General features: G+C 43.9%; 3 protein-coding genes and 1 non-coding gene across 5 annotated transcripts; 1 reads left to right on the plus strand and 3 right to left on the minus strand.

Moving 5' to 3' along the window:
• The first annotated feature begins 4367 nt into the window (after positions 1-4367).
• On the plus strand, positions 4368-14316 carry LOC103705103 (UDP-glycosyltransferase 87A2-like). Its single transcript, XM_039132668.1, has 2 exons — positions 4368-5087; positions 13318-14316. The coding sequence occupies exons 1-2, from the start codon at positions 5057-5059 to the stop codon at positions 14193-14195; spliced, it is 909 nt and encodes a 302-aa protein (XP_038988596.1). The 5' UTR covers positions 4368-5056; the 3' UTR covers positions 14196-14316.
• Positions 14317-15005: 689 nt separating this feature from the next.
• Positions 15006-17133, minus strand: LOC120112779 (alanine and glycine-rich protein-like). Its single transcript, XM_039132664.1, has 2 exons — positions 16714-17133; positions 15006-15098 (listed from the first exon to the last, which is right to left on the minus strand). The coding sequence occupies exons 1-2, from the start codon at positions 17131-17133 to the stop codon at positions 15006-15008; spliced, it is 513 nt and encodes a 170-aa protein (XP_038988592.1).
• Positions 17134-21724: 4591 nt separating this feature from the next.
• TRNAQ-UUG lies at positions 21725-21796 on the minus strand. Its single transcript has one exon. It is a non-coding gene; the product is annotated as a tRNA-Gln (tRNA).
• Positions 21797-22868: 1072 nt separating this feature from the next.
• Positions 22869-26098, minus strand: LOC103705102 (G2/mitotic-specific cyclin S13-7-like). Of its 2 annotated transcripts, none has more exons than XM_039132304.1 (10): positions 25825-26098; positions 25100-25208; positions 24979-25014; positions 24829-24883; positions 24506-24733; positions 24287-24415; positions 23922-24170; positions 23671-23829; positions 23395-23573; positions 22869-23306 (listed from the first exon to the last, which is right to left on the minus strand). In XM_039132304.1, exons 1-10 carry the CDS (start codon positions 25865-25867, stop codon positions 23150-23152), a joined length of 1344 nt encoding a protein of 447 aa, XP_038988232.1. In that variant the 5' UTR covers positions 25868-26098; the 3' UTR covers positions 22869-23149. The 2 variants fall into 2 exon arrangements, with proteins under 2 accessions (XP_038988232.1, XP_038988230.1); XM_039132302.1 differs by having other exon boundaries at positions 24829-24886; positions 25825-26097.
• Positions 26099-27430: the final 1332 nt, after the last annotated feature.

Genomic DNA, 27430 nt, shown 5'->3' on the forward strand with positions numbered 1-27430 from the left:
ATAACATGTTCAAAGCGCACCAAATAACTCTTACTCCTTCATAGCTATATAGAAGGCGATCCAATATGCTGCTTCATTGACTTTTTTATATACATGCTTCCCGTGCGAGACCATCTCGTCGCAGACTTGGCACTGTAATAATACTAGTGCAAGGGGCATCCGTTGCATGGAAATAATTAGCCTTATATAGAGTTTCTTTTTTGTTCCTTCTTTAACTATTTTTCAGGTGAGGTTAAGGTGCAATGGAACTACCCTCAGTGAAGTTTATCCACGAATCCTACTTTCCAGTCCGATCTTTAACAAATGTTTGGTGGAATTCAGAGAATTAGCTGTTAAGAATCTTTTCTAAATTACAGTGCAAGAGTATAACATAAAAATATTTAATCTTTCTGCCTCAATTATTGGCATGAATGATGCATTTCGATCATATGAGTGAGAATGCAAAGCACAAGCTCTGGGCATTCCATCATGCATGTTAAGTGTGGTTGAGTGATGAACATTGTCCCTGGATTTTGCCACAACGCTAGCTCTCTGTGGACTCATCTAGTTAAGTGTAGCATGAAGCCCACAGAAAAGCAAAACCCAATGATAATAAACTTAATTAGTAGATTGATGTGTTTAGTTGAAAGAGGGAAAAAAATAGCACGAGCAAAGATTTTTGTGCTTCCATTAGAAAGACGTTCCTTTCCCAATCTCCAATTCATCAGGGCCCAGCCACAGATGTTTTTTTTTTCTAGGACAAAAGGGTAGAGGAGGCTAAGGAGAATCTCACCGCGTAGTAACCTCCACTGGCCCTCTTCCCGCTAGAGAGTGTTCGATGCGGGTAGAACATTTTTTACTCATATCCTTCCCATCTGTAGCAGAGCAGCACCACCTAAATAACGACAGACTATATAGCGACTCCACCAGACGAACTAGACCGGGGGCATTCGGTCTCTGCATTTAATTAACGCCCGCACGTTTTGAATCTGGGCCACTCCGTTGAAATCAAAGTTTCGTTCCCATCATGCTACCAACTTGGTAGTCAGCCACAGATGTTTGGATGCTCATCTTATCACCCATAGTGTCCACGTGAAACATCGCATCAAATCTTGAAGCATCAATGCGAATGGTTGTGCCATTGATTGGACATCATCGAAAGGTTCAGCATTGAGTGGACCAAGTTGAGGCCTGTATTTGATTTTTTTTTTTTCCGATTAACTGGAAGAACAGAATGCGGTGGAGCTTGACTGATTAGCAGGTTTAAATAAATAAAATTATACTTTGTATGGATCCTTCGACAATCAATCCAATCAAAAATATTTTCTTATTATCTTTATCTTAGACATTTATTTTAAAATAGGCATAACTTAAATTATCTACTATAGTCCAACCCTATATTCTTACTTAGTCTAATACTGCATCCCTGTCGTAGCCTTGTTTTACACCTTTCTACTATAATCCTATGCTATCCCTCCATCCATTTCCATCTTCTTCAAATGATAGTATAACGGTGGCGAAAGTTCTTGAAGATCAAGATATCTAGACCACACTACTCTCTATTCTCTTTCGATCCATATCTTTCTGACTAACTTAATGTCGGTGGCATGCCCGATGCAAGCCTTGCTCAAGTAAGCTTGAGGATACACCCTATGCCTCGACCAATGGAGTTCCTTGGTAATTCTGAGTTTTCTAGCTCATTCGAAATAGGACCGAAAGGGTGGCAACAATAGCCGGCAACGCCATATCTCAAGGCCTTACATTGATTTGCCATGTAGCACCACCTTGTTCGAGAACTAAGATCTACCCATGTGCAACCTGAATTTTGCCTATTCTTTTGCCTCATATTACTTGATGGCAAATTCAATGATGAAACAAGTATTAAGACATGATCATAAAGAAAGAATTCAATTAAAAAATATATTTTATATAATCTTTTATCAATAATAAAAACTAACAATTTTAGAAAGGATGCAGTGCTCAAAGGTTGCTTATCACCAAAGTTGACGGGATCGATGGTGCCTCCCAAAGTATCTCATGGCTGTAGTCGGTTGCAATCGCGGATGAAAACTAGAAAATAGACGGAACCCTTCGAAATCCTAGTTGCTTGAAGAGCACAAAGAGGAAAGAGAGACTAAACTATGAATGAGAGTCTTTCAGTCGTGCAGGGGCGATTCGACGAATTTTATTCAAAACGAATATTCTCGTATTTGAGTTACTATCATAAGTGATAGTCATCCTATATCTATTTTTTTTAATTTAGGTTTAGCTAATTACTTAATTGTTTTCTGGTTTTAGTTTAATTTAAACTTCTTCTTTTCACTTACCTCTTGTTATATAATATCCAAATCCGGATCCAAATCTAGAAAAATTATGTGTAGCCAGTATTCGTGATTTGAAAGATTTTGAACTATCTATTCCCAAATCCGGATCTGGATCAAAGCAGACTCGAAAAAATAGTATCTAAATTTGATCTGAATTGGGATACAAAAATAGATACGGTTGGATATGATCCCGACCCCACTGTCAACCCTAAGCTTAAACTGAAATTAATTGCTATGTTCGATCACCTTTGTGAGTTTATACTTTGTTGAATTGTCTCCTTTAAAGAGATTAAAGATTAAATAAAAGAGAATGTTGGTAGGACACAGGCCAAAGGTTTTCAATGTGTAAGAAGGATGACCCCAACGCACCAAAGAGACCCTTTGAAATGCTCGGGTCAACTCCTTCCTATTTTATGGACCAAAAAAACTCCTTCGTTGCCACCAAGGTAGTAGCCTGGTGGTAAGGGGGCGATAATTCCGCCAAGTTGCCCGGGTTCGAAAACGCGCCGGGCGTCGATTAATTAGGGACCGGATGCCCACGCCCGGCTGGCTTGTTGGCGGTTATGCTTTTCCTTCCTCTTGTACCAAGGTGGCGCTGGGGTGACGTACCCACCACGTGAGGCGGTGAACCCAGTGGGGTGAGCCCACGGGTCGGGGAAGGCACGCGAAACCTGCGACCTGTATCGAACATTCCCTAGTGGAAGGGGGGCCCCAGTAATGGGGCTGCTACGCGGGTGGGCTGGTCCCTCCCCCTCCCCTCCTATTTTTGACCCAAAAAAAAAAAAAAAAAAAAAAAAAAAACTCCTTCGTTTTTTGACATGACGCCATTATGACGCCCCAGAGCAGCTTCAAACAACCGGGTCATATGCACATTTAAACAAGTCATTCATGCCACATTCGTAAATGCTTGCCTACATCTACGTCTAGGATAGTGCATTTGGTTTACGGATGACCTATATTTTACGATGTATTTGTTCATCCTTGAAATCAGAATCAAAATCAGCATAAAATTTAAATATTAAAAAAATTAAAATTAAATTTTAGAGTGATTGAATATTTTTATTCTTTTCTAAAATCAAATAAAATAGCTCTTTCCCAACCAAATGTTAAAATAAAAGTTATTTATTTTTAATCTAAAACCTCAGTTCTTCCAACTAAATATACTCCCGTAGCCTATCCTAATGCGTCATTTGCCCGTGATACACGTGGTTGGAGAAAGATATAGAATTAGTCTATTGTTCAACCCAAAGTACATTAGTAAGGCTAACTTAGAATTAATCCTTGTGTCGTTTGATCAAAGATTAGTGGTTGGAGAAACTTAGAATCGGTCCATAGTTCAAACAAAAGCATATTTTATGAACTTGGGATGCATTTTGGTTCACGACCAAATTAGGGTCGGACTAAATTGGAATGGCCATCATTCTTGATGCATTTTATTTGTGATTGAAATTGGAATCGAAATTGTAATGAGATTTAAATGTTTAAGAGAGAGTTGTGATGTGGATTTTGCAGGATTACAACACTTCTATTTCTCTTGGGATCAAAATTGATGTGGGACTCTCTCAACTAACATGGCTGGAACTGAGTGACTCATTCCCATTCTAGAGTCTAACTTCTTCTAACAAATATGCCTTTAGAATCAGCTTGTCGCTCACAAATTAAGTGGTTGGGAGAATGCAAACAAAAGTACCACTTTACAAGGAGAAACTTAGAATCAGTCCATTTGTTCAAACATAGAGTACATTCCCAAGAGGTAGGCGCCCGTATCGAATTGATCCTGCAAGTTGCTTGTTTTTTTTTGTTAGAAGACTTTCAAGCTGCTTGAAATCTAAAACAAAGGTCATAAACCAGCAAACTGGAAAAATGCACCCATCTTGATTTAGGACTGCAATCGAGGTTCACTAAATAGTAGGAATCAACTATCACCCAATTGTAGGTTCACCCATTAGAGTGAATAAATAGGAGCTTCCATATCAGCCAAATGTGTACTGTACAGTAAATCCAACTATCACCATTGCAAGCCTAGTTTGTTTGGCATCATGCTAAGTCTCTGTCCCTCTGTTTCATTTTTTTTAATTAAAAATGACATAGCAATCAAAAGTAGAGGTGCATTCACCAATCCCACATTCTTATATTCTAATATAAATTTGAAGAAGTCTGCAACGCGTGCGCAGAAACTTCGAGCCTCCCGGTTCCCACGGCCTGTATACATTAATCCTACCCATAAATCATTGAAGCCTCCCCAGAATAGAAGTTGCCGCTGTTCCGTTTCCCACCCTATGGAACCCAATCGAGCGGACCAGATCTTACCCTGGTGCCACGTGGCTGCCATCCCGTACCCCGGCCGAGGCCACATCAATCCCATGATGAGCCTGTGCCGGCTCCTCGCCTCCCGTGGCCTCCCTCGTCTCCGTCGTCCTCACCGAGGAGTGGCTCGGCTTGCTCGGCTCCGGCTCCGCCTCGCCACCGGCCGCCCAACCTCCGGCTCGTCTCCATCCCCAACGTCATCCCCTCCGAACGGAGCCGCGGAGCCGATTTGAGAGGCTTCGGTCCAGGCCGTCTACACCAGGATGGAGGAGCCCGTCGAGCGGCTCCTCGAGCGGCTTCGAGCCGCCGGTTGAACTCCATCGTAGTGGACGCTAACCTCGTGTGGGCGGCCGAGATCGGGAGGCGGAGGAGTATTCCGGTGACGTCGTTTTGGACGGAAGCGGCTTCCGTGCTTTTAGCCTTGTGTCGTTTTGGCGAGCTCGACGATGGGGCCCCAAACGCCTGTCGACTTATCAGGTACGTCCATCATATAATATACGGCGGATGCGTCCGGCGGAGTTAGGCGGCAGGGAACAATTAATGCTCATGTTTTATTATTCTTTGATCTTCATTCATTAATGGAATGATTATGGAGCCTAATAACGCTTTAAATGGGTTGGGTTGACCTTAATCCAATCCGACCTGATTTAAAGAATCCGTGGGGCCAAGTTGGGTTTTTAAAATTGGACTGCTTTTATTTGCTAGGTCAAGTCTAGGTTTACAAAATTCTCACCCAGTTCAACCCGACCCGTTTGATTTTGGACGAGAGAAATAGAAGAGATTGTCTTTTATGATTGTCAATGGCATGAATGCTGTATTAAGGATTAAGTTTGTAATGTCTGGGTCCTGTTGCTGGAAATTGGACCGGGGCCGCCGTGAAGCCGGGAAGGAGGAGCTCCGCTGCTGCAGGGGCGGCGGACGGCGGTGCGCCGGCTGGCTGCGTCCTCCGTGCGGGGGGTGTGCAAGTCCTGCAAGGAAAACCGGTGGCCGGGCTCCCCGGCGCCGGCCCTCCGATGCCTAAGTTAGAGGGGGCCAAGGAAAACCGGTGGCCGGGCTCCCCGGCGCGGCCCCCGATGCCCCCTAAGTTAGTGGGGGCAAGTATGTGGGAGAGCAGGGAAGAGAGTATATGGAGAAGACACAGTATTTTATCAGATCAAGAAGACGAGGGAATGATGTCCTCATTGTGTCTGTGCTTCCCGCGGGTTCAGTCCCGGGGATCTGTTTCCCGTTTTTGTTGTCCCTCTTGTTTTTGGCCCCCCTCCCTTTTCCCCCAGGTTTCCTTTTATAGGAGATTTTGTTACCTGGGAGGTGACAGGAGGTTGTCCCTGTTTGTAATAATTGGGCACGATTTGGCCCATTTATGGCGTAGTGGAAAACGGGGCCGAATCAGACCGGAACCAGGGAGTTGTCACGGTCGATCGGACCTGTTGGAGTGGTTGAACCGCCGGCCGTAGCGGGCCTGGGGTCTGTGGATGGTAAGTGCATTTATTACCAAATGAACCGGCGGTCAGGGAGAGCCATACGTTCTGATGGTTTCAGTGATCCGGAGATCGTCTTGGGCCGTGTTCATTAAATGACTGAGTGCATCCGGAGACCTTGAGAGAGTCTCGTGCATTAATGGCAGGTCGTGCCGAATACCTGCGAAGATCTTATGCCTTGATGCTTGGAATAGTGGCAGGTTATAGTGGAGTTGTCAGGTCCCTTAGAGGGTTAGGTGGAATTGGATATTTGGCTAAGGCATGGCTCGGCCTGCTGTGCTCGGCCTTCTGGTCTCGCCTTCTGGTCTCGGCTCTCTGGTCTCGCTCTCTGGTCTATGAGCTCGAGAGCGGAAGAGCTCCATCACTTAGGATGAGCTCGAGCTTGCTGATGGATTTGGGTGCTATAATTACATTTGTGGGGTGGTCCATTTTTCCACCAACACTACCCCCCGACTTCCGAGTCCGAGCTGCTTTTTGGCTCGGGCGAAGGAAGTAGTTCAGTCATCGATCGTCCTGGTGCTGTGAGCGTTCTTACCACCAAGGCGACTGAAGACGCTTTTTCTGCTCGGAGTCCGTTCTTTGGGGACGTCGGCAGAGAAGAATCCAAGTAAGATAAATGAGAATGTAAAGACATTAAATGAATGGTACCTTGTACCGTGTGCGTCCTTGCGCCGAGGCGACCGAAGACGCTTCTCTGCTCGGACTCCGTTCTTTGGGGACGTCGGCAGAGAAAAGTCCAAGAATAAAATAATGTAAAGACATTAAATGAATGGGTACCTTGTACCGTGTGCGTCCTTGCGCCGAGGCGACTGAAGACGCTTCTCTGCTCGGACTCCGTTCTTTGGGGACGTCGGCAGAGAAAAGTCCAAAGAATAGGATAGACAATGTAGAGACATTAATGTAGAAACATTAAGTAAATGGGTACCTCTCATGCAGTTGGAGTTAAGTGCTTCAGGTCGACTCAGCAGGGTGCCCCCACTCAGATCGGGGCGTGTTGTCGTAGAAGACGTCGAATGTCGTCGAAATGGCGTTGAATGTCGTTGAATGTCGTCGAAGTGGCGTTAAATGTCGTCGAATATCGTCGAATGGCGTCGAAATGGCGTCGAATGTCGTCGAAGTGTCGTCGAATGGCGTTGGATGTCGTCGAATGGCGTCGAATGGCATCGAATGTCGTCGAAGTGTCGTCGAATGGCGTCGAATGGCGTTGGATGTCGTCGAATGGCGTCGAATGGCGTCGAAGTGTCGTCGAACTTGATGAACTGACTCAACCGGAGGTGGTGAGTTCCGGACGGAATACTCAGGACTGGGTGGAGGACGTCGAGAGGCATTGGAAGCCCCTTTGCTTCTTAGCTTCATAGCAGCGAACTCGGTCCCTTCCTCTAGCGCCAACTGTTGCTGGAAATTGGACCCGGGGGCCGCCGTGAAGCCGGAGAAGGAGGAGCTCCGCTGCTGCAGGGGGTGGACGGCGGTGCGCCGGCTGGCTGCGTCCTCCGCTGCGGGGGGGTGTGCAAGTCCTGCAAGGAAAACCGGTGGCCGGGCTCCCCGGCACCGGCCCTCCGATGCCTAAGTCAGAGGGGGCCAAGGAAAACCGGTGGCCGGGCTCCCCGGCGCCGGCCCTCCGATACCTAAGTCAGTGGGGGCAAGTATGTGGAGAGAGCAGGGAAGAGAGTATATGGAGAAGACACAGTATTTTATCAGATCAAGAAGACGAAGGGAATGATGTCCTCAATTGTGTCTGTGCTTCCCGGCGGGTTCAGTCCCGGGATCTGTTTTCGTTTTTTGTTGTCCTCTTGTTTTTGGTCCCCCCTCCCTTTTCCCCCCAGGTTTCCTTTTATAGGAGGATTTTTGTTACCTGGGAGGTGACAGGAGGTTTGTCCCTGTTTGTAATAATTGGGCACGATTTGGCCCATTTATGGCGTAGTGGAAAACGGGGCCGAATCAGACCGGAACCAGGGAGTTGTCACGGGTCGATCGGACCTGTTGGAGTGGTTGAACCGCCGGCCGTAGCGGGCCTGGGGTCTGTGGATGGTAAGTGCATTTATTACCAAATGAACCGGCGGTCAGGAGAGGCCATACGTTCTGATGGTTCAGTGATCCGGAGATCGTCTTGGGCCGTGTTCATTAAATGACTGAGTGCATCGGAGACTTGAGAGAGTCTCGTGCATTAATGGCAGGTCGTGCCGAATACCTGCGAAGATCTTATGCCTTGATGGCTTGGAGATAGTGGCAGGTTATAGTGGAGTTGTCAGGTCCCTTAGAGGGTTAGGTGGAAATTGGATATTTGGCTAAGGCATGGGCTCGGCCTGCTGGTCTCGGCCTTCTGGTCTCGGCCTTCTGGTCTCGCCTCTCTGGTCTCGGCTCTCTGGTCTCGGCCTTCTGGTCTCGGCCTTCTGGTCTCGGCTCTCTGGTCTCAGCTCTCTGGTCTATGAGCTCGAGAGCGGAAGAGCTCCATCACTTAGGATGAGCTCGAGCTTGCTGATGGATTTGGGTGCTATAATTACATTTGTGGGGTGGTCCATTTTTCCACCAACAGGTCCAATACAGACCGGGCCCAATACTGTAGGGCCTAGTTGAAGGGTATTGAGCCAGGGTAAGGGGTTAACAGGCCTTGCAGGCCCAAGAAGAGCAGTCTGCCATCTTCCCCGAGGGCTGAAAGGACAGGACCACCAGATGGCTAACGGAGAGACCCCCACAGGCATGCACAACCAGAGCCCGCCACCTCCTCCTCCCTCGGCAGCTGAGCCCTGAGCTGGCCTGAAGGGGAGGGGCAGCTGGTGGCTCCTGGGGCACTGAGAAAGGAGAGGATGCCACCTCTCCTTCAGGGTCAAATCCTAAGCCAAGTTTGTAAACCCCTAAAGCCCGCTGGTTTTTGACTATACCCTCCTAAACCTCTAACCTCCTGAAATTTCTATACTAGAGAGCTAGGCCCTGGAGCTGGAGGGAGAAGGTACCCCGCAGCCCTAGGAGAGGAAGGAGGGAGCACACCAAAGTGTTACTACACAAGTTCGACCGGCCACAACAAGGTAAGGGCCCTGTAAGTAGGTTTTTAGGCAAGGAAAGGGTGGAGACACCCCTCTGTGGGGTATTCTCCGCTCTGTTTCATTGATGAAACAGAGGGGAGGAGACCGGCACAGAGGGGAGGAAACCGGCACGAGAGAGACAGGAGGAGGGCCACTGCGGCCGGACCCACAGGCCGCGGGCTGGCTTGAGAACGGCGCAAGCCGAGCCCAACGCCACCCAGGCCGAGCCCAGCCGGACTCGGCCTGCGGGTGACAGGCCCCGGCCGTGGCTGCCCGAGGGCTGAGGGGCAGCCAAGGGCCGCCGGGTCTGCCGTGCCGGCGACCGACGCGGCCTCAAGGCTGCCAGCCTCAGCCGAGCCCCACCTCTCTGCCGGCCGAGAGGTGGTGGCGCGACTTTCACAAGAAAAAGGGGGAAAAAGGGAGAAGAAGAAAACAAAAGAGGAAGAAGAACAAAAAAAAAGAGAAGAGAACAAGTACTTACCTCGGACCACGGCCTTACCTCGCCATGGTCGGAGCCGGTGAGGTCCTCCCGGAGGAGATCGGCCTCGATCCCACCTCCTGGCTCTTCTCCTCTCCTCCGGCATCACTTCGGAGAAGGAGGAAAGAGTCGGCCTCCCACCGCCGCCGCCCCGAAAGGGGAGCACCACTCCGGCCGGTGGATCGGGAGCCTCGTCTCCCCGATCGCCTGCGAGAGGAGGGGGAGAACCAGAAGGCGGCAAGGGAAGAAGAAGGGCAACGGAAGAGGAGGAGGCCGAGGAGGGTTTTGGCCGGAGCAGGTGGGTTTCGGTGGAGACGAAGGGAGAACGAGGAAGACGAGGGAACCGAAGGAGAGAGAAAGCCACGGGTGGAAAGGGGCCGAAGCCTCCGGAAGCTCCCGGAAGAAGAAAAAAAAGAGGGGCCTTAACGGGTTGCCTAGCGGGTCGGATCCGAGTCCGGATCCGAAACCCGTTAGGCCCAAATGATTCAAATCGGTTTGGGTGAGCCCAATGTAGGGTTGATCCAAGCCCAATCGAATTAAACGGGTCAATTAAGCCTAATTGATATTGGGTCTGAACCCGACCAAGCCTGAATGAACCCAAATTAAGCAAATTGGGCTAAATTTGAACCCAATTAAACTCAATTCAGCTGGGTCCGAACCATGTTCATAACAGGTTGACCCCAGCAGGCCCAATTAGCTCTAAATCAGGCCCAATTAAATTGGCAGAAGGCCAAATTGGCTAGGAAAAAATGGACTTAACCACAAATCAGGCTCAACCTTTCCCATAGAGGCCCGATTAGGCCTGGTAGACTCAAATTTACTTCAATTGGGCTAAAACTTATGATAAATAGAGGATAATATGAGTCTTATAATATGGTTCTAGGAATTAAAGACTCATCGTCCGGACTCAAAGAATTGATAACAACTTATTGTAAGTAACCTGTTCTAATTCTGTTATAGATCATGTCATGTTATTAATGTTTTCTCAGCATTTTTTTTAAGTATATATGTTTCATGCATGATATGTTACGATGCATAAGTAACTTGCCTGATCTCAGAAGCTATGGCCATGTATGCAACATGATTATGCTGATATTTTAATCATGCATGTATGTTTGTATAGTCTTAGCTAGCCAAGAGGCACTATAATGGGCTCAAAGATGCTACTGATCGAATGCAACTGAGCTGGCCTTGCTAGTGGCCGAGAATGACTTAGCTGGCCCCGCCAGTGGCCGAGAATGACTAGCTGGCCCCGCCAGTGGCCGAATGGACTTCGCAGTAGCATCCGAGAGAATGGACCACGGCATGCCGGGGGCACGGTTAGATATGCATATTTTGGTGAAAATTTTGTGACTTGCAATACTGCCCTGTTTAATTCGCATATATATTATGCCATGATAAATTGTTGGATTAACATGCATATCAGCTTCTCAAACCCTGATAAACATGTTTAGCCTACTAGTCGATCCGATAGGATTATGCAGGATTACTTACTGAGCCGTGTAGCTAATGTCTGTTTATTTTTCGTTTTCTTTCAGATCCTCACCAGTGATCGCCATCAGATATATTTTTATTTTGTTACAGAGCTTCGTTATTTTTGGAGAAGCATATACACTTTTGTACATTTGAACATCATAGAAGTTCTGTATTTTTGGTATCAATCTTCAAGGTTGTAATACAAATATTTTAATATATGAAAGTTTGAAATCTATTGGTTACCTGTTACCCCTGTACGAGATTGCGTGCTATTGTGGGCGGTAGTCGGCAATAGTACGGCCGTGTCACGGATCCGGGTCCGGGGCGTGACAAAGTTAGTTATATTAAATGGGAAGACTATTTTCCTAAGAAGAAAATTCAGATTAATGAAGGCAAAATAGATTACAATTTTGTTATGTGAAAAAAGATGGATTCATGATGAGTTCTTTGCAGCGGTTGAACTTTGTTATACGTCATTATCAAAACTATATTCCTCATTTTAGCCCATGCATGCTTTTTTAGTAGTATGTTTAGAAAAAATAGTAATAGATGCACTCTAATAAATTTATGAGATATTATTGTTGAGTAAAAAGAATTAGTATAGATGCAATTCTTTTCCACTCAAAGAAAAGTATTATATACATGAACAGAAAATTTTTTTGGTAGCTAATAAGATTGAGGCTATCTTTATTAGATTAGTTTGTAATGACATTGATCTTGATGCTTAGGCACTTTCACTTTTATGGTCCTGCATAACATGCTTTATGTAGTTTTTACTCATTGCAAAAGAAACCAAGTACAAGAAATGACAAGTATATATAAAGTTTTGAGCTGATTCGGACCCAAATTTTTTGGATTAAGGCTAGGTAATACATAGCTCGACTCGACTCTAATGACCTATTAGGTCAAAGCCTGATCTTCTATTGGGTTAGGTCGGGGCCACTCATAACGCGACCCGACCTGACCCATTTGTATCTTTAGAGCGTGATGTGCAAAAATAGAAAAAGAAGGGTCCGTGAGTACTGGCTACCGAATGAGATAATAAAAAAAATTAAAATGTCTTTGCCGCCTTAACCAACGAGAGTTTTTTTTTTAAAAAAATAGAGAAAACAACTCAGAAAAGTCACTTTCACCAACCACTTTGCCCGATTAAATGGCATATTTTTTATATGAATTCAAATTGAGCGAATACTAATGATGCATTGGATTCTCAAAATTATTAATAATGCAACTTTTAAAGAAAAAAATATCATGTTCTAGATATGTAACATATTTTTAATATGATAACGTAAAATGGACAACCTTAGGTTCATTTGATTCGCAAGGAGAGGGGGAGAAAAAGTATGGTTAACGAAAAGATGGAGGAAAATCTTATATTTGGTTAAAGTTTTTAAAAGAGAGATTAAAACGTAGCTTTCTCATAGAAATAATTTTTTTATATTTTATAGGAAAAGAAAACCTATTTGAGATATAGGAATATCCGATTCTCACCGGTTAAGAATTGGGGTATTTGTTTTTCAAATACGCCATTAAGCTTTTAGATAGAGTAGATAGAATGGAGTGAGGTCTTTTTCTTTATTAAGAGCATAACAAGTATTTTATATAACTTTTCTAGAAAAATATATGCTCAACCAAACATAAGCGATTCTATAATGTGCCATTTTTCTATGGTCAACCAAATATGAAAAAACTACTTTTCCAAGCATCATATATCCAGTTATCAGCTTTTTAGAAAAAAAAACATTCTAGTAAAAAAAAAAATCTTCTCGCAAACCAAATAAGTTTTTCAAATTTAAAAATTTTAAATTCATTAGAAAATTTAAGTCTAAGCCCTTTTCTTTCGGTGGAAATCTAAAACCCTAAAACACAGTCTTAATTCTCAAAGTTGGAAAACATCATTTTTTTTTTTTAACATATGTAACAGTGAGTTTTTCTAAAAGATATAAAAATGCTTCCTCAATGCAATGGCTAAAACTGATCATAGGTCGGATTTGGGCACAAAAAAGATCAAATTTTACATAGATTTGGCCTGAAACCCAATTAAAAATTTTAAACCCGAGGCTTGATCCATGGTTGCCCCGCAATTGCTTAGGATCAAGGGGCAACAATTATATATTCTCCTCACTCAACAAAAGAAGGGGCAATGAACGAGCAAAGTAATCGAGGTTAATGTGGCAAAAAGATCAATCAAAGATAGCAATGCTACATGTACGCTGACCATTTAACTCATCTTTTGGTTTCTTCCATGTTGACAGGCAGAGAAGAGGAAGCTCTGAGCTACATGCCTATTTCAAAGCCCATCATGTCTATTAAGTCTGCCCAAGACAGCTTAAAGGCATTCATACAATCATTCTCTTGGTTCAACGTAGCTCGAGGTCTCCTCCTCCCCACTTTTTATGATCTTGAAAGCTATGCAATAGATACTCTCAAGTCCAAGCTCCCTCTCCCCATCTATCCAATAGGCCCCTCCATTCCCTACATGACGCTCGACAATCCACACTGCGACACCAACTCCACGAGCGACTACGTCGTCAAGTGGTTGGATTCTCAACCAAGAAGCTCGGTTCTCTACATTTCTTTAGGCAGCTTCTGGCCCATCTCTGGCACTCAGATGGAAGAGATGGCATCAGGGCTGCAAGCAAGTGGCGTTCGCTTCCTATGGATCGTGCGAGAAGAGTGTAAGCTTCTTCAAGACCTGAGTGCAGAGATGGCCTTGGTGGTGCCATGGTGTGACCAACTAAGGGTGCTGTGCCACCCTTCCGTCGGTGGTTTCTTGACGCATTGTGGCTGGAGTTCGACGATGGAGGGTGTGTTTGCCGGCGTGCCAATGCTTACCTTCCCTTTGATATGGGATCAATTCCCAAACAGTAAGCTAATTGTGGATGTTTGGAAGGTTGGTGTCAGGGTAAAGGAGTCAGAAGAGCAGGTTGTAGGGAGGGAAGAGATTGCGAAGGTGGTGCATTACATGATGAACTTGGATGCGTTGGAGAGCAAGGAACCAAGGAGAAGGGCCAAGGAGCTCAAGGAGAAGTGTCGCAGGGCATTGGGAGATGCTGGCTCATCAGCCATCAACCTTGATGCCTTTGTACAAGAAATTTTAGACAAAAACTGTGGCAATGCTCAAACAGCATGACACTATATTGACTTGTATGACTGAAGTACTCATGTTTGGAGGCTTACCATACCTAGATGCTTTGCTAAGATGAGAGAAAACCAACCTTTGTTGTCTGAGCAATGCTTCTCTATCCGAAATGTTCTTCTGCTGCTTCTTTTGAAAAATAAATGGTTCTTTCATTTCATCAACCTAGCTTGTGGTTATGTATTCACACTGCATTAGACCTATCTGTAGCACAATGCTTGTTAGTTGTTTGTTTGCCACATGAAGTGGATTAACTCAAGGATTTGCATACGAAACAAACTTGCCAAGAGTGCTTGCGAAGCGCACTCGAAGCGTGATGATGCCCTATGTCTGCTTGTAACGTTGCTCGGACGAAAACCTATAAATTTTCCCTAAATCTTAAGCTAGATGCTTGTGATCCATTACCGATTTTTTATTTTTTAGGATTACTTTGCTAGTTCGCTGTTATTGAAATTCAGGTTTGATTTTGAAATTTAATTAAGCTGTAGATCATGCTTAAGCCTCCTCTCAAACATATGTTTACTCCAGAAGAGCCATGGACCGTAACCTACCGTAGATCACATTTTGTTATGGGGAAGATGTGAATTTATGCTTGGCATCAGAATGGTTATATGATAATTAAAGATGTTTGGTTTAGATTAATGCCTCGAACTTGCTGTGGTTCTAAGATGGTCACAAGTTATTTTATCAATATTCAATGAGCCTTTGGTGAATGTTGGAAGCCAATGAAGGTAATTGTTTGCTCATTGAATTCTGTTAAGTATTATTTGTTCAGGAAGTTAATGACTTGCCACTTGAAAAAGACTAATACGAGAAGTGATCTATATTTTCTATGGCTTGTTTTGGAAGTCCATATGTAGCATTTAAGGCTAGTCGTTCCATTTTATTTCCTTTACTCTGTATTCAGGACCATCAATTAAATTATGAGTCCCTTTTAAACTTAATTCCCAGTTGGGTTTTGTTTCCATTACTATTCATTGCACCCAATTCACTTTAGCATCTACAAGGGATAAGTTTGAGACTTTATGAACGTTAAGACGTGGCTTGTTATTTCTTCATGTAGCGGTGGAGTGTGCTTGTTGATCATATATGCATGCTAAGTGATCATGGGATTATATGTTCAATTGATTTCATGTAAACTAGTCACATGTTGCTTGCAAATTGATGGGGACATCAGAGCCCTTCATCCAGATGATCCTGAGCCCCCGGATTGAGTCAGACCCGTTTATTTGCATATTTATTTTATTATTTTATTTCTGGGCTTATTTGCATTTTAGGGTTTATTGTGGTTTATTTTATTTATAGGCTTATTTGCATTTTAGGGCTTAGTTGTGGTTTATTTGTGTTATTTGTGGGTTTATTAGGATTTATTTCTGTGTAAGGGGGTTTATGCAAATTGTGTATCTGGGCCCTATATATAGGGAACTATTTTCATGATTAGGGTTTAATGCAGAATTAAAAGACTTCTTTTCCCCACGTTTTCTCTTCTTCTCTTCTCCTCCCTTCTCCTTCTTCTCTTCTTCTTCCTCCTTCCCTTCCCCTCTTCTCCTGCCTCCATTTAAGTTGGTGCGGCATCAACTTGGTATCAGAGCAAGGCTGGTTTTGCCCCTGTGCCAAAGCCCCAGATCCTACACAGCGCCTTTCTTCTTTGCTGCCATTTGAATAGTCACCCCCACGCCCGCTGCACAGCTTCACCCCACCGCCTCCGCCTCCGCCTTTCTCCTTTGACTTCCCACTGCCCACTACCACCCGCTTCCATCATCAAGCCTTCCAAAAAAAAAAAAAAAAAACAAACCTTTGCAGGTTCCCTGTTCCCGTGACCACCCGTCACCGCGATCGCGGCCACCGCTTCCATCCCTCACCGACGACAACACCAGCGCCGCCGCTTCGACTCGCTGCCGGAGGTCGCCGTGACCCCACGGAAGCCCGCCGTCCTGATATCAACCGCGCGGCAACCGTCCTGACGGAGGAAGCTCTCGGCCGCGACCCCTGTGGCCACCGTCCGTGGCCAGATCCAGAAGTGGGACACCGCTCTCCTTCTCCGTCGCCGCCCTAACGCCTCCCTCCGCCGCTGCAACCCGGGTCGCCCGCGTCTGCCGCCAACCGCCTGCATCGGGTCCATAGAGGGGACCACCGCCGACCTTCGCCGCAGGCCACGAAGCCGTGGCCGTGATCTCGCTGCCACCGCAGGTCGTGGAGCCGCCGTCGTGATCCCTGTCCCGGCCCGCAGCCGCCGCCGCGAAGATCGACGCCCTCCCGAATCCGTCGGGAGGTTGAAGAAAGAATCAGGGTAACGGCGAGTTCTCAACCCGTTAACCCACAACCCGTAACCCGGGTCCAAAAAAAAAAAAAAAAGTTTCACGTGACCCACACGTGACGGGTCCGTAAAGGGTATCGGATCGGGTCAAACCCGTTAACCCGAATCCTAACGGGTCTGAGTTAAAAAAAGTAAAAAAAAAAAAGAAAAAAAAAAGAAAAAAAAAAGAAAAAAAAAAGGAAAAAAAAAAGGTACCTGTTCATCTTCCTCACCGTGAGCACTCTCGCCACCGCCTTCGTCCGCCGTCGCCGCCCGCCTCGCCGCCTTGCCACCGCCTTCGTCACCGCGGCCGTCCACAGCGCCGCCCGTCCTTGCCGCGACCGCCGTCGCCGTTCCACCGCAGCGCCGCCTTCGTCTTGCCGCCCTCGCAACCGCCGGTCCGAGCATTTTTTCCACCACGCCGCTCCGCCTGGCCGCCTTCGCCACCCCCACCGCTTCTTCTCCGATCGCACGCCGCCCACTGCTGCCTCCGCCTCGCCGCAACCTTCCGAACTCCCATCGTCGTCCCCTCCACCAAAGCCCCTCGCCGCCTCCGGCTTGCCCTCCGTTTGCCGCTGCACCAGACCGCCGCCACCTGCCTGCCGCCTCCTCTGCTCCGCCGCCGGCCGTCCCCATCTCGAACCCCTGTCACCTTCCGCCGCCCCTCTTCCCCTCAAACCCCTTCCTATCTGGCCGATCCCACGCGCCTCCCACCCTCCTTCTAAAGTCAACACGGGCCGACCCCAGGCCCACGCAGCAGGAGCCTACCCCGACCCTCTCTCACGAGCCCAAGTCAGCAGGCCGAGCCACTGCAGAGCCCCTTTCAACGGGCCTTTTCTTCTCCAGGGGGGCCACACCACCCCCTCCCTCCTCCCTTTTCAAGCCCATCAGCTGCACTTCGCTTCTGATAGTCGCCCCAGACCTCGAACGCACCATTCTGGTTGACTGCATCCGCCACAGGTGATAGGTTTCCATTTTTCTTGGATTTGTTCATTTAATTATGTTCTAGTTCTCTTGCATGATAGCCATATACTTGAAAATTTATATTGTTGTCAAAATTCAGAACATAGAACCCCTACTTTCAAACCCATCCTATTTGCCCTGTTAAAATCTAAATATTAAATTAGCACACCCTAACAACTGGATGCTTCTCAACATTCTTCGATCATATTGATTTAGGATCAGAACAACTGTACTACTTGATTGCAATCTAACTTCTTAAATTGAATAATCTTAATCCTTAATTCTGAATAACCGAAGTAAAAATCAGCAACATTTAAATTTTAAGTTATTATTGTGAAGACTTGCTGATTTCTGAAGTCATAACAGATTGCATTAGTAGGTTGTCCAGCATCAACTTTGGTCCTACATTATAGTTATTAAGGTTTCATTAGTGACACTGCATTTCACATCATCACCCAGTGTCATCATTGCATGCCAACCTGTAGTGATATGGAGTACTATCTCAGTCAACCTAAAACCCCTGTAGCTACCATGAATTCCGACATTTTGAGGTCTATCAAGGAACAGATCGTTGCCATACGGGCTGGATACAAGGAATTCAGACAAGAGATCCGTGAGCTCGTGCAAAATTCTAGGACCCCTAAATCGCCAACCCCTGTTACAGCCCAACCTAAAATCAGTTTGGTCGCACCACCTGTAGTCCTTCCCCACTCTCCTAGGCACCAAACCCAATACTCTAGGTGTCAACAATTCGGCCACATAGCGCCCCAATGTTCCACTAAAACCTACTCGATTACTGAACCAGAAGTTAGGAACCAAGAGGCCGAATATGTCGAAGAAGTCTATGAACCAAATATAGAAGACTATGAAGAAGACTTTGAAAACGAACTTACAGAATTAGACTTTGTCCAAAATGATTCCCAAAGGGAGACTAGTGATCTAAGTACAACCAAGCCACTTCACATCACAACTGTGGAAGAGGTAGTGACAGATATTGAGAGCCAATCATCTGAATTGGCACTTGTAGCTAAAGTTACCCATGCAGAGTCCAACCTTGAACATTCCCCGGTAGTAGTTTCCCTTCTAGAGGAGTTTCATGATGCACTCCCTGATGATCTTCCGGATGCACTTTCTCCAATGCATGATATCCAACGCGCAATCGATCTAGTTCCCGGAGCATCTCTGCCCAACCTTCTACATCATAGGCTCAGACCGAATGCATATGCTAGGACCTGAAATTTAATTTTACCGACAGTTGAGTTTGCATATAATAGTTCGGTTCATAAGTCCATAGGTATAAATCCATTCGAAGTGGTGCATGATTATAAACCTAGGCAACCCATAGACCTGTTTTTCATGTCTCATCAGTATAGAGTCTATGAGTCTGCACAATTAATTGCTTCACATCCACATTCATTGCATCAAGAAATCAGCCATTGTAGTCATTTTAATAATTTAAAATATAAATTTCTTGCTGATTTACATAGACGTTATAAAGAGTTAAGTGAAAAAGATTACGTCATGATAAGAATTAGGCTTGAACGATTTTCTTCAGATACGTTTAAGAAATTGCAAACTTGTAGTGCAGAACCGTTCAAAATCTTAAAGAAAATCAGTTCGAATGCATATATTGTGGATCTTCCTGATGACTATGGGATTAGTGCGACATTTAATATTGAAGATTTGGTCCCATACAAAAAGATAATATTCATGCCTTCTGACCCCTTTATTGATATACCTGCCCATGTTGGACACCCTGACCAATTACCTGCTGTTGAGCCACCACTTTCCAAAGTTCATGCACGCAGAGAACAAATAGAACATATATTGGATGAGCAGGTTATTTCAACCAGGAACGGTGGTTACCAACGTTACCTTGTTCGGTGGAAAGGTCGACCAAAGTCTGATGTGACGTGGATTTCCAGAGCACAGTTGCAGCGCCTTGACCCCGATCTTCTGGAGCAGTATGACAGCCGGCCAGACCTGTACTCGACGGGGTCGAGTTTTTCTCACCCGGGAGGAGTTGATGGGGACATCAGAGCCCTTCATCCAGATGATCCTGAGCCCCCGGATTGAGTCAGACCCGTTTATTTGCATATTTATTTTATTATTTTATTTCTGGGCTTATTTGCATTTTAGGGTTTATTGTGGTTTATTTTATTTATAGGCTTATTTGCATTTTAGGGCTTAGTTGTGGTTTATTTGTGTTATTTGTGGGTTTATTAGGATTTATTTCTGTGTAAGGGGGTTTATGCAAATTGTGTATCTGGGCCCTATATATAGGGAACTATTTTCATGATTAGGGTTTAATGCAGAATTAAAAGACTTCTTTTCCCCACGTTTCCTCTTCTTCTCTTCTCCTCCCTTCTCCTTCTTCTCTTCTTCTTCCTCCTTCCCTTCCCCTCTTCTCCTGCCTCCATTTAAGTTGGTGCGGCATCACAAATGTAACTCGCTGAATTCTTAGTATAGACAGAGGAATGGTTGTTTTGCTGCCTACAGCAAGCAACCAATCTCATGTTAAAAGCTGTGAATATTTGTATTATAGCCCTTTCCACCTTGGTGGTGTCTGTTAACTATTCATCGAAAGAATTTCTGTTTAGCCATGTAGTTTGTATCATCTTAATTTTTTTTAGCTTTGCTTAAGACTCTTTGTTGAATTAGTGTCTTGAGTTTATAGGCTCTAGAGAGTTAAAAAGCGATCTTTTTTCTGAAGCGAAACGAGCTGAGCATAAGCTAGGAGTCTCTAGATCATATGATTTTTGATATATATAAGGAGTATAGAGATAGTAGATCACATCCAATAGCTTAGATCATCGATCTGGAACTTCTATCGTCTAATCTAAATCCGACCGGATTTGAGTGGATCCTATAATCTCAATGAAGCAGCAAACAAAATCAATATGGCCGAAGAACATTTGTTGGAGAAGATCCTCATGTCCCACTCTTTCTAGAGTTGCCAACACCCAAGCTCTCCACTTGGATTGAGAAACTCTAATCTATCCTATGTTTAAGTTGTTTTCCTTTTGGTTTGGGGACAAAAGCAATCCCAGAGCTGAAATAAGTTCCTTCATCTTGACAGGCAAATTAAGGAGATAAAGGGCTGACCTACATTAGTTTCCCAGCTCGTCTCCTCCACATTTTTGGGACTTGTTAACTAACACCTCCAGCCAAAAAACTACAAGGGAATACATGCAAGTCTGCTTGTGGTTCCCCAAACAGCTCAAAGCCGCCTCCTCACCGCCTTTTATGAGCTTGAAAGTCATGCCATAGACACCCTCAGGTCCAAGTTTCCCCTCACTATCTACCCAAGAGGCTGTACCATTCCCTCCATGACACTTGACCCTCACGTCAATGCCAACTCCACAAGCAGGTGGTTGCACCCTCAGCCTAGAAGCTGAAACGCTCTACATCTCTTCAGGCAGCTTCATGCCAATCTCTGCAGGCATGCATGCAGGTGGAAGAGATTGCAGCAGGGCTTCATGCAAGCAGCATCCAGTTCCTATGGGCTGTGCATGGAGATTCAGAGAACATTCAGGAACTGACCGGAGACAAGGGCTTAGTGGTGTGGTGACTAAGGATGCTGTGCCACTCTTCCGTCGAGGTTTTCCTCACACATTGTGGTTGGAATTCAACTATGATGCCATGGTGGGAGGTTGGTCTCATCAGGTTGCTAGCTATGAAGTCACCAGGAAAGGTTGTCAAGAAAGAAGGGCATGATGGACTTGAATCTGGAAGACGGAAGAGAATCAAGGAGGGCCAAGGAACTAAAGGAGATGGATTAGAAGCCACAGACCTCGATGCTTTTATTCAAGATCTGATTAACATGAGAAATGAAAAAGCTTGATCATAAGATTGTATTTAGTTGTGACACTTGGAGACTTGACTATTTCATTTGGAGTCTCAATGCACCTAGAGGTTTGCTATAGTGAAAAAAAATTGGCCCATGTTTTTGAGCTGTTACTCTCGAATTATTCTTTATGTTGCGTTGCAGTTGTGTAGATCCATCTCAAGTATATGAAGCACAACAAAGGATAATATTGCGCAATCTGATAAATATCGATGATCCATTTATTGGGATAATAGCCAGCTCTTTATCCAGAAGTTGGTGAAGCCCTAGTGAATATGTTTATATTGCTACTAGTTTCCAGTAGTTAGCAAGTTCAATGGAGGACTTGTAATTTAGGTAAAATAAAAATGTAGGCATTTACTTCTGACCTAATTTTTTCTGAAGATTTTTTTTTTTTTTTTTTGAGGAGGAAAAAAAAGGTCCTACCGGGAGTCGAACCCAGGTCGCTGGATTCAAAGTCCAGAGTGCTAACCACTACACCATAGAACCGATTGTATAAAGATGGACAAGCAAAATATATCTGAATGTTTAACTAAATTTAGGGATTCTTCTCTTTGGCTACCAGGAAATGCGAGCTTCATAATGCTGACACGTGTCAAATGATTGAAACTAAAAGCCTGAGTAGTTGGGTGTACAACATAATTGCTAACTTATGATATCTAGCCATTAAAATGAACCACTAGAAGCTGATCTAAGATTTACTTAAGCTTAAATCACCTGTGCTGAAGAAGAAAAGCCAAGGGACAGATCTTTTACCCAAAATGGTAAAGACCCTTCCTAACAGCTGATAACTTGATTCAATCATGGATAAATTCTCATCAATTCTTAGCAGAACTACATTTGAATCCTGCACATCTCCATATATTTGATCTTCTGAGTGGGAAATTCTTAGCAGAACTAAAATAATCCCATGCTCAAACATCATAAAAGCACCAAAAAGTTGGAGGTTGAGTCATCATTTCAAAACCTCTCTCAATTCCTCACTATGAGAACCATTTGAATTCTCTGGTGGGTGAAGTTGAGTCATCATTTCAAAACCTAAGTCCCTGCTGTAAAGCTGACTGTATGAAGAAAGCAAGGGGCATTGTAAAAGGAAATTAAGAGAACCATTTGAATCATTGGTGGGTTGCATTGAAAGAAAATTAAGGATCACCGGCTCGAAAGACAAAATATGTTGCTGTCAATGTGCCAAGGTGGGCACCGGCGATCGGTGGATGATCCAACAGTGGATTCGCACAAAGAAAGGTGATCCTTCTTTCGTACAAAAGATACACTTGTGGCATCTTTTCACAGGGATTCCCCAATTATGCCGAAGAAGGCTGTCATCCTGCTTGTCATTATAAATAAAATTATTAAAATTCGCATGATCAAAAATCTCTTAGCCCCGACCAGCCAATGAGTAAAGTCTAGGTATCCAGAGGAATTCTGAGAGTTTGATCCTGTTTGATTGATATAGATGGCTGAAGGTCTTTGTAGTCCTCCTCCATATATATGTGTCTCAAAATACATTACTGATGCATCCATAAAAAGCTGCTTCATAAAAATCAGATGTAATCAAACGTAAAGAATCCCTCAAATCAAAGTATATACTCATTTTAAAGAATGCATATAATCAAATGTAGCAAATCACTATATTGCCAGACAATCTGATGTTTGCTTCCTTCAAAGTACTACTCCCGAGTGAAGAGTATTGATCATAAACAGAAAAACAAATCCCTCTCTATTATCACTAGGATGATTTAGTTTCAGATGTACCCATCCCTCTCTGGAAACAAAAGAACACATATTAATTACCAGTTGAAATGCCACACAACTCTTGCAACTCAAAGCAGTTCTCCCAGATCACTTCCTCAAAGCATTCAACTCTTCTAACAATTTCGTTGCCGGAGGTTGCAAAGCCACTGCTCCAAATTGCGCACCTGAATACTTCTTGTACACAATCTTCAGCTTACTCTCTGGTGCCGCTGAATGAGAGTTCACTAGCATTTGAGTGCAGTCTCTGCAGGATCCAGAACCAAAATTTTTTCAGTAAGCATGCTACATTCTTGACACATATTTTTGAGTAATATTCAGGTAAAACAACATACAATAGCTGTGGCTCGGAGAACCCAGTGTGCCGCCTTAGTGTTTCGGTCCAGAGTGGGCTCTTGTTAAGAGTGCATCGAGCTGCATAAACAGCAGAAGCAGCAACCATTGATGGGCAGAACATGATCATAGAGTACTGCATCAGTGCCAACTCAGAGAAGAAGAAAACCATGTGCTCCATCTGCAATTTAATCAGAAGAAACTGAGTAAGAACTGTATCTGAGACTAGTGGAGGGAATGGGCAGCAGAAAATAAACCAGAAAACCTCTCATTCTTACCTCTTTGTCGCTTAACGCGGCCTTCAAAAATCTCACAAGAAATACGTAAGGCGTGGGAACAGTTAGGCTCCATCCCAGCTTGTTCAGAATTCCTTTCTCCATGACCAGTATTTGTTCTCTGGTATAGGCCCTATCCGATATGCAAATGAAATCATTAACCTGCACCAGATGATTTCCAGCTTATTGATTAAACAATTCATGGAGAAATTAGAAGCATAAAAAAGGTACGGATAGCTGTAAATATAGCATACCTCGGGAGCCCATATCTCCTCATACTTGCACGCAATTAGCATGGCAGAGACTCCCACAAGCTGCAGTTCTCTCCTCAGGACTATTTCCTCTGAAAGGTACCGATCAATAACGTACATAGTGAGGTATAGAGTCTCGGGCTGTAGCTCGAACTTGTGATGCACTTCTATCAGCCAGTCAACCAGAATTGCTCTCATCTTTGCATTGATCTCCACCTGCGAGTCCATGTAGTCATGCGGCCGGGAAGAGTTCTGCATTGCCAGTTGAATCAAACAATTTCAGCATTGGAAGTTATACAGAGGTTAGCAGATAATGATTTAAAAAAAAAAGAAACATCTCATATGGCAGAGTTTCATGAAACACGTACCTCAGCAAGTTTATAGAACTTATAGATATCTTCAACGTAATCCACAACAGCCAACTGATCATTGGCATCCGATGCATCAATATCAAGAACCAACTCTTTAGTTTTGTTGGCAGCGACTCCACAGGCTGCCTGACATGGAATGGAGAGAAATATTTAGGATAACTCATCACATATAAATCGAAACAGGCAGGTTATAATGTAGTGGAAAAAAAATTATACCTTGCTTCGAGCTGTAAGTACTTTAGTAAGTGTATGGACCTTCTTTTTTGAAGGCCTGCTGCGGGAACTACTACTCTCAGGTTTTTCCTTTGTTTTCTCCTCGGTGTCAGGGCTGATCTCAATGACTTTCTCAGGCTTCTCAGGCTTCGGCTTAACAGTAACCTTCTTAGCTGCTTTTGCAGCTCCTGTAGCCACTGCTGCTCCATGAGCAGGAATAGCTACAGGTTTCTGCAATGTCATAACGAGGCATATAGAAAATCATTCATTCAATCCATACTACCAATGAATATAGCAAAATAAATTATTTGAGGCTATTAATGAACCTTATTGGCGGCGGCGGCGGCGGCTTGCGCATTTGCAAGGAGTTGAGCACCAAAACTTCTGACACAAACCAAGGGGTAAGAGATGAATTGAACAAAAGAGGACAGAGAAGGGATCAGAACCATAAGACACAGGAACAAAGATGGACAAACCTAGTAATGGGCCGATTGATCGGGGGAAGCGGCTTCCTGAATAAAAGAAAGTATAACAGAAAGTTATTTAAAAGAAACAAATTTATGGATTCTGGAGTAGAAATAAGTTTGGTGTTCTTACCCTTCAACAACTTGGACATTGACCACATTACCAATATCTCCGAGGGCTCGTCGGTTCTTCCCAGCTGCTCCAGCAGCAGCTTTCTGCTTGCCCGCAGGAGCAACCCCACCTGATGATTTTAGAAGATATATTGATGATATTTGCTATTGACCACCCCAGACTCAGATGCTCGACGGAATATCCACAAGAAGATTATAGGAAAGAAACCCAGAGCCACAGAAACCTATTCCTTTAACAGCCATTAATAGAACAAGAATCCATGAACGAGGAAACAACAGAGAGGACAAGAAGGTTGGGGGAAAAATCATGATAAAAAAGAAACAGGGAAAAAGAAAATCTCACAATATATAAGAAAAATTAGGAACCAATCATCAAACCAAAAGAAACATGTCTTGCTAAGCCAGAGCCACAGAGGAACACAGGGTAAACGGACTTAAAGAACCGACCTTTCCCTCCCCAAAAGAAGCGAAAGAAAAGGGGATACAGTCCATTATTACCCACAAAACCAAAAGAACAAAGATCGAATCTTTAAGAGATACAAATTTCTGGAGGAAAGAAAGAAAGAAAAACCAAAATAGATACGATCAAGATAAAACACAAAAGAAAGGAAACTCCAAAAGAGAGATGAAGCCAAGAAAAGAAACGATCGCTTATTGTAGCTATCTCAAGACACCCATCAAAGAAAAGGATTCATAGATTAGAAACGGGTTCTCCCGTGGAATCACCTTTCTGCTGCTGGGAAACCACAGCCTGATGCCTTGTAGCCATCGACTCTTCTTCTCTTTCTTGGTTCTTCCAAAAGAGAGACCCGAGAACGCCGACGAGAGGGACGAGTGGCGGCGAGCAGGTCCTTGATTCCGCCTCCCCTACGTTCGGATTCACCACCACGGCCTGGATTCAGCTCCGACAGAAGAAGAACAATGACGAGTCTCTTCCCTTCTTCTTTCTCTCTCTCTCATTTGGTTCTCCACGGCTCGTTGGTCTCTCGCATAAAAAAAGGGCGGAGGGGAAGGGGTGGGGAAGGGGCTTTCCTTTGAGGGGAGGGGGTGCCTTCCAACGGTCGAATTTTTTGAAAATCTCAACGGTCCGATCTGTGAAATCCCACGGCTGGGAGGGGGCAAAGTGCTCCTGCAAAAAGTAGCCGTTGGGGAGCGGATGGGGATTAAAGAGATTCCCATCTTGAATTAATTAATGCCGTTCGATGAACTTAACCTCTCAAGGCATCAGAAACCCGCAAGGAATAACAGAAGTCTAAAACATTGGGCGCAATTGGGTTGGATCAACCCAAGCCTTATCCGGACTTTGAATTAGCATCGCTTCATATTCAAACAAGGAACTGCATGTTTCCTTTATATCAGTTATATAACATGCCCATGTTTTAACCAATTGTTTTGCATCAAAAAAGAAAAAGAAAAAAAGGGAGAAAACTCATAGCAGATTAAATAACAAATAGATGATTACTACTTGCATAAAATAGTATGTTATGCATAGTATTTATTTGAAAATATAAATTATTAGTAGGAATGCTAATTTGCAGCATGTTACATAGCTTCCATTTTGGCAATATTTGTGCTAAACTTGTACCCAGCAAAGATCCTTGGTATGCTGGTATCCATTTGATTGGCTACCTTTAGTTAAACTAGCAAAACTTTTGCAACTCTAGAGTGTCTAGGTTATCTGCGTAGCATCTTCCATGTCAAACCTTCCACTATCTTTGATGGTATGCTAATATACATCTTCAACAACTAAGAAAAAAAAAGTATGTCAATCGAATTTTAATTGCCTCGAGCACTTAACTTCTAGGCATAGAATATATTTTATAGAGATGGACTATGCCCCTCCCTAAAAGAGAGGATATATACTTTTCTCGATTTCATATCGATAATGGAACATCCAAAACAAAGATTTATACCAATGATAAAAATACATAGAAACTAAAATTTATATATTTTGATAATTTCCATCTTGTGCACCAAAAGGTGCAAAAATGAATAGTTAAAATTATGCAAGACCATTTTTAATTATTTAAAATTAAATTTATTAATTTTTAATATAATATATATGTATGTGTGGGTATGCATGTATGTATATATATATATAAGCAGGTATAGATCATGATAAATAAGCTAGATTCTTAATTTAAATATTTTATCACATATTTTCAATATACTAATATTATAAAATTATGTTTTTGTCCATTTGATGTATAGACTAGATATTATGAAAATATCTGAATTTTAATTTCTAGATATTTTTATATCATGATTGATGTAATGGATCTTTGATTTAGATACTTCAATATTAATTTGAGAGTGGTAGCGTCCTGTTCTC

This window comes from Phoenix dactylifera, chromosome 12 (genome assembly GCF_009389715.1).
Source record: "Phoenix dactylifera cultivar Barhee BC4 chromosome 12, palm_55x_up_171113_PBpolish2nd_filt_p, whole genome shotgun sequence".
NCBI classification, from domain to species: Eukaryota; Viridiplantae; Streptophyta; class Magnoliopsida; order Arecales; family Arecaceae; genus Phoenix; species Phoenix dactylifera.

Bases quoted from the DNA above. Each gene is read 5' to 3' on its own strand.
- LOC103705103 (XM_039132668.1), top strand. From the start codon at position 5,057: ATGGGGCCCCAAACGCCTGTCGACTTATCAG. The intron at 5,088-13,317 runs GTACGTCCATCA...CCATGTTGACAG, and splicing joins AACGCCTGTCGACTTATCAG to GCAGAGAAGAGGAAGCTCTG.
- LOC120112779 (XM_039132664.1), bottom strand. From the start codon at position 17,133: ATGGGGACGGCCGGCGGCGGAGCAGAGGAGGCGGCAGGCAGGTGGCGG. The intron at 15,099-16,713 runs GTACCTTTTTTT...TCCTGAATACAG, and splicing joins ACGGTGAGGAAGATGAACAG to AGTAAAGGAAATAAAATGGA.
- LOC103705102 (XM_039132302.1), bottom strand. From the start codon at position 25,867: ATGGCTACAAGGCATCAGGCTGTGGTTTCCCAGCAGCAGAAAG. The intron at 25,015-25,099 runs GTAAGAACACCA...TCTTTTATTCAG, and splicing joins AATGTCCAAGTTGTTGAAGG to GAAGCCGCTTCCCCCGATCA. The intron at 23,307-23,394 runs GTATGTTGTTTT...TGGATCCTGCAG, and splicing joins TTCTCCGAGCCACAGCTATT to AGACTGCACTCAAATGCTAG.